This window comes from Triticum dicoccoides, chromosome 5A (genome assembly GCF_002162155.2).
Source record: "Triticum dicoccoides isolate Atlit2015 ecotype Zavitan chromosome 5A, WEW_v2.0, whole genome shotgun sequence".
Taxonomy (NCBI): Eukaryota; Viridiplantae; Streptophyta; class Magnoliopsida; order Poales; family Poaceae; genus Triticum; species Triticum dicoccoides.
In genome coordinates, this window is record NC_041388.1 from 373,420,060 (window position 1) to 373,431,146 (window position 11,087).

General features: G+C 45.1%; 1 protein-coding gene across 1 annotated transcript; it reads right to left on the reverse strand.

The window, feature by feature from the left end:
• Window positions 1–9,398: 9,398 nt before the first annotated feature.
• LOC119301592 (photosystem I chlorophyll a/b-binding protein 6, chloroplastic-like) lies at window positions 9,399–10,932 on the reverse strand. The gene is made up of 4 exons (XM_037578583.1): window positions 10,772–10,932; window positions 10,453–10,650; window positions 9,811–10,363; window positions 9,399–9,714 (listed from the first exon to the last, which is right to left on the reverse strand). Exons 1-4 carry the CDS (start codon window positions 10,822–10,824, stop codon window positions 9,697–9,699), a joined length of 822 nt encoding a protein of 273 aa, XP_037434480.1. The 5' UTR covers window positions 10,825–10,932; the 3' UTR covers window positions 9,399–9,696.
• Between the last annotated feature and the right edge of the window lie 155 nt (window positions 10,933–11,087).

The window sequence follows — 11,087 nt, forward strand, 5'->3', positions numbered from 1 at the left end:
CGACGTGCTTTGCACACAGGTGGCTGGCAGGTGTCAGTTTCTCCAGCTTTAGTTGAACCAAGTGTGGCTACGCCCGGTCCTTGCGAAGGTTAAAACAGCACCAACTTGACAAACTATCGTTGTGGTTTTGATGCGTAGGTAAGAACGGTTCTTGCTAAGCCCATAGCAGCCACGTAAAACTTGCAACAACAAAGTAGAGGACGTCTTACTTGTTTTTGCAAGGCATGTTGTGATGTGATATGGTCAAGACATGATGCTAAATTTTAATGTATGAGATGATCATGTTTTGTAACCGAGTTATCAGCAACTGGCAGGAGCCATATGGTTGTCTCTTTATTGTATGCAATGCAATCGCGCTGTAGTGCTTTACTTTATCACTAAGCGGTAGCTATAGTCGTGGAAGCATAAGATTGGCGAGAGGACAACGATGCTACGATGGAGATCAAGGTGTCACGTCGGTGACGATGGTGATCATGACAGTACTTCGGAGATGGAGATCACAAGTACAAGATGATGATGGCCATATCATATCACTTATATTGATTGCATGTGATGTTTATCTTTTATGCATCTTATCTTGCTTTGATTGACGGTAGCATTATAAGATGATCCCTCACTAAATTATCAAAGTATAAGTGTTCTCCCTGAGTATGCACCGTTGTGAAAGTTCTTCGTGCTGAGACACCACGTGATGATCGGGTGTGATAGGCTCTACGTTAAAATACAACGGGTGCAAAACAGTTGCACTCGCGGAATACTCAAGTTAAACTTGACGAGCCTAGCATATAACAGATATGGCCTCGGAACACGGAGACCGAAAGGTCAAGCGTGAATCATATAGTAGATATGATCAACATAGTGATGTTCACCATTGAAACTACTCCATCTCACGTGATGATCGGACATGGTTTAGTTGATTTGGATCACGTGATCACTTAGAGGATTAGAGGGATGTCTATCTAAGTGGGAGTTCTTAAGTAATATCATTAATTGAACTTTAATTTATCATGAACTTAGTCCTGGTAGTATTAGCATATCTATGTTGTAGATCAATAGCTCGCGATATTGCTCCCAGTTTATTGTGTTCCTAGAGAAAAATTATGTTGAAAAATGTTAGTAGCAATGATGCGGATTGGATCCGTGATCTGAGGATTATCCTCATTGCTGCACAGAAGAATTATGTCTTTGATGCACCGCTAGGTGACAGACCTATTGCATGAGTAGATGCAGACGTTATGAACGTTTGGCTAGCTCAATATGATGACTACTTGATAGTTTAGTGCACCATGCTTAACGGCTTAGAATCGGGACTTCAAAGACGTTTTGAATGTCATGGACCATATGAGATGTTCCAGGAGTTGAAGGTAATATTTCAAGCAAATGCCCGAGTTGAGAGATATGAAGTCTCCAACAAGTTCTATAGCTAAAAAATGGAGGAGAATAGCTCAAGCAGTGAGCATGTGCTCAGATTGTCTGGGTACTACAATCGCTTGAATCAAGTGGGAGTTAATCTTCCAGATAAGATAGAGATTGACAGAATTCTCTAGTCACCATCACCAAGTTAGTAGAACTTCGTGATGAACTATGATATGCAAGGGATAACGGAAACGATTCCCAAGCTCTTCATAATGCTGAAATCAACGAAGGTAGAAATCAAGAAAAATATCAAGTGTTGATGGTAGACAAGACCACTAGTTTCAAGAAAAGGGCAAAGGAAAGAAGGGGAACTTCAAGAAGAACGGCAAGCAAGTTGCTGCTCAAGTGAAGAAGCCCAAGTCTGGTCCTAAGACTGAGACTAAGTGCTTCTACTGTAAAGGGACTGGTCACTGGAAGCGGAACTGCCCCAAGTATTTGGCGGATAAGAAGGATGGCAAAGTGAACAAAGGTATATTTGATATACGGATTATTGATGTGTATTTTACTAGTATTCGTAGCAACCCTCGGTATTTAATATTGGTTCAGTTGCTAAGAGTAGTAACTCAAAACGGGAGTTGCAGAATGAACAGAGACTAGTTAAGGGTGAAGTGACGATGTGTGTTGGAAGTGGTTCCAAGATTGATATGATCATCACCGCACACTCCCTAGACTTTAGGGATTAGTGTTCAACCTAAATAAGTGTTATTAGGTGTTTGCGTTGAGCATGAATATGATTTGATCATGTTTATTGCAATACGGTTATTCATTTAAGTAAGAGAATAAATTGTTGTTCTGTTTACATGAATAAAACCTTATATGGTTACACACCCAATGAAAATGGTTCGTTGGATCTCGATCGTAGTGATACACATATTCATAATATTGAAACCAAAAGATGAAAAATTAATAATGATAGTGCAACTTATTTGTGGCACTGCCATTTAGGTCATATTGGTGTAAAGCGCATGAAGAAACTCCATGCTGATGGACTTTTGGAATCACTTGATTATGAATCACTTGATGCTTGCGAACCATGCCTCATGGGCAAGATGACTAAGACTCCGTTCTCCGGAACAATGGAGCGAGCAACTGACTTATTGGAAATAATACATACTGATGTATGCGGTCCGATGAGTGTTAAGGCTCACGACAAGTATCGTTATTTTCTGACCTTCACAGATGATTTGAGCAGATATGGGTATACCAACTTAATGAAACACAAGTCTGAAATAGTTGAAAAGTTCAAAGAAGTTTAGAGTGAAGTGGAGAATCATCGTAACAAAAATAAAAGTTTCTACGATATGATCGCAGAAGTAAAATATTTGAGTTACGAGTTTGGGCTTCAGTTAAAACAATGTGAAATAGTTTCACTACTCGCGCCACCTGGAACACCACAGTGTAATGGTGTGTCTGAACGTCGTAACCGTACTTTATTAGATATGGTGTGATCTATGATTTCTCTTACCGATTTACCACTATCGTTTTGGGGTTATGCATTAGAGACAACTACATTCACATTAAATAGGGCACTATCTAGATCCTTTGAGACGACACCGTATGAACTATGGTTTGGCAAGAAACCTAAGTTGTCGTTTCTTAAAGTTTAAGGTTGCAATACTTATGTGAAAAAGTTTCAACCTGATAAGCTCAAACCCAAATCGGAGAAGTGCATCTTCATAGGATACCCAAAAGAAAATGTTGGGTACACCTTCTATCACAGATCCGAAGGCAAGATATTCCTTGTTGAGAATGGATCCTTTCTAGAGAAGGAGTTTCTCTCGAAAGAAGTGAGTGGGAGGAAAGTAGAACTTGATGAGGTAACTGTACCTGCTCCCTTATTGGAAAGTAGTTCATCATAGAAAACTGTTCCTGTGACTACTACACCAATTAGTGAGGAAGCTAATGATGATGATCATGTAACTTCAGATCAAGTTACTACCGAACCTCGTAGGTAAACTAGAGTGAGATCCGCACCAGAGTGGTACGGTGATCCTGTTCTGGAGGTCATGTTACTTGACCATGACGATCCTACGAACTATGAGGAAGCGATGATGAGCCCAGATTCCGTGAAATGGCTTGAGGCCATGAAATCTGAGATGAGATCCATGTATGAGAACAAAGTATGGACTTTGATTGACTTGCCCATTGATCGGCGAGCCATTAAGATTAAATGGATCTTCAAGAGGAAGACGGACGCTGATAGTAGTGTTACTATCTACAAAGCTAGAATTGTCGCAAAAAGGTTTTCGACAAGTTCAAAGTGTTGACCACGATGAGAATTTCTCACTCGTATCTATGCTTAAGTCTGTCCGAATCATGTTAGCAATTGCCGCATTTTAGGAAATCTGGCAAATGGATAAACAAAACTGCATTCCTTAATAGGATTTATTAAAGAAGAGTTGTATATGATGCAACCAGAAAGTTTTGTCAATCCTAAAGGTACTAAGAAAATATGCAAGCTCTAGCGATCCATCTATGGACTGGAGCAAGCATCTCGGAGTTGGAATATACACTTTGATAAGTTGATCAAAGCATATAGTTTTATGCAAACTTGCAGTGAAGCCTGTATTTACAAGAAAGTGAGTGGGAGCACTACAACATTTCTGATAAGTATATGTATGACATATTGTTGATCGGAGATGATGTAGAATTATTCTGCAAAGCATAAAGGAATGTTTGAAAGGAGTTTTTTCAAAGAAAGACCTCAATGAAGTTGCTTACATATTGAGCATCAAGATCTATAGAGATATATCAAGACGCTTGATAAGTTTTTCAATGAGTACATACCTTGACAAGATTTTGAAGTAGTTCAAAATGGAACAGTCAAAGAAAGAGTTCTTGCCTGTGTTACAAGGTGTGAAGTTGAGTAAGACTCAAAACCTGACCACGGCAGAAGATAGAGAGAGAATGAAAGTCATTCCGCCTCAGCCATAGGTTCTATAAAGTATGCCATGCTGTGTACCAGACCTATTGTATACCCTGCCCTGAGTTTGGCAAGGGAGTACAATAGTGATCTAGGAGTAGATTACTGGACATTGGTCAAAATTATCCTTAGTGGAATAAGGATATGTTTCTCGATTATGGAGGTGACAAAAGCTTCATCGTAAAGGGTTACGTCGATGCAAGTTTTGACACTGATCCAGATGACTCTAAATCTCAATCTGGATACATATTGAAAGTGGGAGCAATTAGCTAGAGTAGCTCCGTGCAGAGCATTGTTGACATAGAAATTTGCAAAATACGTACGGATCTGAATGTGGCAGACCCGTTGACTAAACTTCCCTCACAAACAAAACATGATCACACCTTAGTACTTTTGAATATTAATCACATAGCGATGTGAACTAGATTATTGACTCTAGTAAACCCTTTGGGTGTTGGTCACATGACGACGTGAACTATGGGTGTTAATCACATGGTGATGTGAACTATTGATGTTAAATCACATGGCGATGTGAACTAGATTATTGACTCTAGTGCAAGTGGGAGACTGAAGGAAATATGCCCTAGAGGCAATAATAAAGTTATTATTTATTTCCTTATATCATGATAAATGTTTATTATTCATGCTAGAATTGTATTAACCGGAAACATAATACATGTGTGAATACATAGACAAACAGTATGTCACTAGTATGCCTCTACTTGACTAGCTCGTTGAATCAAAGATGGTTAAGTTTCCTAGCCATAGACATGAGTTGTCATTTGATTAACGTGATCACATCATTAGGAGAATGATGTGATTGACTTGACCCATTCCGTTAGCTTAGCACTTGATCGTTTAGTTTGTTGCTATTGCTTTCTTCATGACTTATACATGTTCCTATGACTATGAGATTATGCAACTACCGTTTATTGGAGGAACACTTTGTGTGCTACCAAACGTCACAACGTAACTGGGTGATTATAAAGGTGCTCTACAGGTGTCTCGAAAGGTACTTGTTGGGTTGGCGTATTTCGAGATTATGATTTGTCACTCTGATTGTCGGAGAGGTATCTCTGGGCCCTCTCGGTAATGCACATCACTTAAGCCTTGCAAGCATTGCAACTAATGAGTTAGTTGCAGGATGATGTATTACGGAACGAGTAAAGAGACTTGTCGGTAACGAGATTGAACTAGGTATTGAGATACCGACGATCGAATCTCGGGCAAATAACATACCGATGACAAAGGGAACAACGTATGTTGTGCGGTCTGACCGATAAAGATCTTCATAGAATATGTGGGAGCCAATATGAGCATCCAGGTTCCGCTATTGGTTATTGACCGGAGACGTGTCTCGGTCATGTCTACATTGTTCTCGAACCCGTAGGGTCCGCACGCTTAAGGTTTCAATGACAGTTATAGTATGAGTTTATGAGTTTTGATGTACCGAAGGAGTTCGGAGTCCCGGATGAGATCGGGGACATGACGAGGAGTCTCTAAATGGTTGAGACGTAAAGATTGATATATTGGACGACTATATTCGGACATCGGAAAGGTTCCGAGTGATTCGGGTATTTTTCGGAGTACCGGAGAGTTACGGGAATACGTATTGGGCCTTATTGGGCCATGCAGGAAAGAAGGAAAAGGGCCTCAAGGGTGGCCGCACCCCTCCCCTTGGTCTGGTCCGAATTGGACTAGGGAAGGGGGGCGCCCCCTTCCTTCCTTCTCCTTTTCCCTTCCCCTTTTCCTATTCCATATGGGAGGTGGAATCCTACTAGGACTAGGGAGTCCTAGTAGGACTCCACACTTGGCACGCCCCCTCCTAGGGCCAGCCTCCTCCTCCCTTGCTCCTTTATATACGGGTGCAGGGGGGCACCCCAAAGACACAACAATTGATCATTGATCTCTTAGCCGTGTGCGGTGCCCCCTTCCACCATAATCCTCGATAATATTGTAGCGGTGCTTAGGCGAAGCCCTGCGACGGTAGAACATCAAGATCGTCACCACGCCGTCGTGCTGACGGAACTCTTCCCCGACATTTTGCTAGATCGGAGTTCGGGGATCGTCATCGAGCTGAACGTGTGCTAGAACTCGGAGGTGTCGTAGTTTCGGTGCTTGATCGGTCGGGCCGTGAAGACGTACGACTACATCAACCGCGTTGTGCTAACGCTTCCGCTTTCGGTCTACGAGGGTACGTAGACAACACTCTCCTCTCTCGTTGCTATGCATCACCATGATCTTGCGCGTGCGTAGGAATTTTTTTGAAATTACTACGTTCCCAACATGACATAATTCCTGTATGAAATTATACCATGAGTGATCATAGTCATAAATATAAATATTGCAATTCAATCGATGTCTGGCAGTAATTTGTCCACCACATCACACTTATATGCTTGGAGAGATGCCACTAGTGAACATATGGCCCCCGGGGACTATTTTCCTATACTAAAAACTTTATCAAGAAAATTTATTTTCTTATTGTGCCATCTCTTTTATTTTGTACTTATTGTTAGGTTACTTCACCCTTATACTTGGGGGTACCCAACCACTCTTACGAGAGAGCAAGTAGTTTGTGAGCCGCAAAATACACCCGGTGAATTGAACGATCTAATTGGCAATTGTCGCATATCAATCATGGAATCCCCATGCTCTTCTCGGCCTCGGGCCTGCGACTATAGCTGGCCAGATGGGCCGGGCCTGGCATGCATACCCGCAAGCACGCTGGCACGGCACGTGATGGGCCAGGCCCGGCACGCTCTAATCGGGCCGTGCCAGGCACGCGGCCCGCCTTGGGCCATGCATGGGCCTGAAGGCTGGGCACGCGGGCCGGCATGACCCATTTATCTTTTTTATTTTTTATCCAGATTTTTTATATATATATAACACATAAAAAATAGCCCAGCAGGACAAAATCAGCCCAAGAAACAACCTAGCAGGCCATTAGGCTAGTGGCCCAACGTGCCTGGCGTGCCATCGGGCCGACCCGTTTGGCTCCTGGGTCGAGCTTGGGCCGGAGGGGGCAGAACGCGGGCCGGCACGGCACGGCCCGACTAATAATCGTGCCATGGCGGGCCGGGCCGTGCCACGCACGATTAAGATGGGTTGTGCCGTGCCGTGCCGGGCCGGCCCGTTTGGCCAGCTATGCCTGCGACTAACGTCGGCCATTGTCGCAAAAAAGAGGCAACCCCACCCTTCAACACTCCATGAGATCCATGATTGGCTGTCTGAACGAAGACTCACCGCCGACACCACCTCCCAAAGACGAAACAATGGACGATCGACGACTCCTAATCAAAAGCATAGAAGACCTGATGAGGCAGGTCTCAAGGAGAACCCCCCCCCCCTGTCCTGCAACCATCGCCGGAGCCAACTAGACATCATGAGGATAGGGCCTGAGGGAACATTAATTCTCTGCATCAACGACATCCACGCTTGACATCGGCGCCAGGAGACCCTACCTCGGGTCCTAATGGCCCTAATCCGCCCCTCCGCACGGAGATCCGGGCTCCTCTAATCTAACCCTCGCGACGTCATTTCAACGCCGGAGGAGAGGGGGAGAAACAAATTTTGCCCCAAGAGGGCTCCCTTTCTTGTGTCGCCCTCCGCTCTCTCTTTTCACTCTTGTTTTGAGAGAGAGAGAGTATCATGCCGTTGCATTCTAATTCCACACACCGAGTTAATTTTGTGATCACATAAGGGCATTTCCAGCCGAATCCCAAAATTTAGCTCCTCAAAAGCCCCCTCAAACCTTAACTCCTCAATTTGGATGGGTTAAATGAAAGGGTTCCTAGTCAACCTCCTAAAACTTAAGTCTCAACTTTTTTAAACACAGATTCGTTTATTCAGGCCATCGAGTTAGCTTCACTCATCTTAAGATCAATGTAAACTACTCCCTTCGTTCACAAATATAAGATGTTTAGGATATTTTAATATGGATTACATATGGACTGAAATGAGTGAACAAACACAATAAGATGCGTCTATATACATCCAAATCAGAAAAAATTAGAACATCTTATATTTGTGAATGGAGGGAGTACTTTATAAAACAACATTTTGGCCACATAGTTCACCGGTTCCTGAGAACTGATCCATACAAGAGGACAAGAATAATTACACACTTCAACAAAAAATACATTTTTTTTGCGGGAAACACAAACGCAAATTCCTTAACTGCTACAACAAGTGCAATCAACTCTTTCCCCATCTCCTTAGTTTCAGTGTCAACACTTTTGCCCTTCTCTGTTGACTTCTCTGGCTTGCATACTTATTTCTTCTCTGCCTCCACGTGAAGAAACTTAAGACATTGTGTCCTCATTGTTTTTATTTTTGCGAGAGATTGTGTCCTCTATAATCTAATCTCTAACGACAAGTGCACCAACATCAAATAAACCTCGTTAATAAATATATAAATGTATTCTTCTTTCCAATACCAAAAGTTGCAACCTTTTTTTTTTGCATAATATTAAGACAACATTGAGCTCACATTGCGTGAAACAAAGAACAACCGCACAATATTGCACTCGCTTGGTTCTTTTTGTTGGACCTTTTGTTGGCATGAAGGGAAGCGGCATGAAGGGAAGCCTTTTGTTGGCTGAGAATTTGTTTTGGACGCTAAAACAAATTGCCAGCTAGAGATGTTCTAACACTGTTTGGTTCTTTTTTAATTCCTTGTACCACCAAAATTGCAAATCTCCAGGACTACATGAGCAGCTATTGACAGTTACCTGCTGTCAGGACACTATGCTTCTTAAGAGCCCCAGTTGTATCCTCTCGCATTTTATCTGCACATAATTGAGCTGAAAGACCTGCGCCGACCATTGACCCATCGTGTAGCTCAAGAGACGACATGATAGCTCGGTAAGAGTTTCTAAATGAGCTCATGGCTGGCTCAAGGGAAATAGTGAATATCATACACGAGCGGCGCGCATTGCCTGCATCGACCACGCCATTTTTCCTTTTGTTTTACACTGCATACGTTGCCTCTGGCCTAGGGTTTGGGGCAACCTATCTGACACTCTCAATTTTCTATTCAAGGTCATAGAAATAGGTGTCCAGGGTTAACCAAGAAGAAAATTACGCGTATCAAAAAGTATAACAGCTGTGCGATTCTGATGTTACTGTGTGGCCTGTGGTAGTAGTAGCATTTTGTTTTGGCCTAGTGGGAGTATTTCAATATACAGAGGTGTACTGGTAAGCATCTTTCCCAACCCATTTCCCTCTTCGGGTGCACTGTAATATTCACATTTTCCAAAGGGATAGATGCCTAGATGACACTCCAACGCCAAAGTGCTCAGGTTCACGGCAAAACCCTTCTGCCTTAGCAACACCGTTCGCCACTCTGCCAACAATCAGCGGGACGTGAACGCCTGCACAGTGTCACGTGACATAAAATGATCTGCATGAGAATCACAGCAGCAGAGCAAATCATACTATTAACCAACCATGTATCTGTATGTACGTACCGAGAAGATGTTGCAGTGGCCGGGGTCGGCGAGGTGCGCCAAGAGGTTGTCGAGGGGGCCCTGGCCGGTGTAGACGGCCTGGAACCAGAAGCCGACGAAGGCCAGCATGGCGAGGCGGCCGTTCTTGATCTCCTTGGTGCGGAGCACCATGACGGGCTCCGGCGAGCCGCGGCCCCAGTTGCCCCAGTCGAACCACAGGCCCCCCGGGTACCCCACGTCCGGGGTGGGGTTCTTGCGGTTGGGGAACCGCGGCTCGATGTCCACGGACCCCGGGTTGAGGTAGTCCATCCACCGCCGGCCCTCCACCCAACCCATGAGCGCCATCTGGGTCACGAACAGCGTCCACGGGTCCGCGAAGTACTCGCGCTCGCCGGCCGTGTACCAGGAGAACTCCTCCATGAAGCCCCACTTGTGCAGGACCTCCGGGACCAGGATCCCGGCCGCCGCCAGCATCGCCCACCGGCCGTGCATCAGCTCCGCCTGCGCGAACCACCGCAGCGACTCCGGCTCCGATCCGAATCCCAGAGGATCAAATCCGAAGTCTCCCGGAAGGCTGAAGGGGAAATGGCAACACGCCAACACAGGAATGATGTCAGAGACGAAATGAAATTCAGTAGTCTGAAATTGGTTCAGTTTACCTACCTGCCGTCGAGCCACGGCGGAGGGGCGGTGCCGGGGAACCAGACGGGCCGGTCGGGCCCCAGCGGCTCGCACACCGTGGACAGGCTGCTCTTGGTCGCGCCAGTACGGTGGCTACCGCCCCGCCGGACGGGAGCGCAGGCTGCCGCTGCCGGGCCAGCATTCTGCGCCGGCGGCTTCGTGGCATGCAACACCCGGATCCTAAGCTCGATCAGAAGTTCAGAACAAGCAAGCAGACGGGCATGCGGCAACGACGGTTCAGCATTTTTCCGATGATCCGAGAGGTTTCAAAGCAAATTTACCAGAGCATGTTGGTGATTACCTAGGTTGGAGGCGACATGCTGCGAATGAGCCAGTGGGCAGAGGAGTCGCCATGGAGGATTCCGGACGGGGGAGAGGGGGGAGCGGGAATGGCACTGCACCGGCCACCGCCAGCGGGTTATCTGTTTGGAGTAGATGAGGATAGGGAGGGAGAGGGCGCTGCGCTGAGCCAATGGCGGGACGCCAGTTTTTTTGTTTTATTTTTTGCCCGCTGTCGTGGAAAATGTCTCGTGGGCTTCTTCTAAGCTCGCGGCTTTTTGTTTGAACATTGTTCACGGCCTTCTCCATGGCACTGAAAGAAGCCAACTCTTATCCTC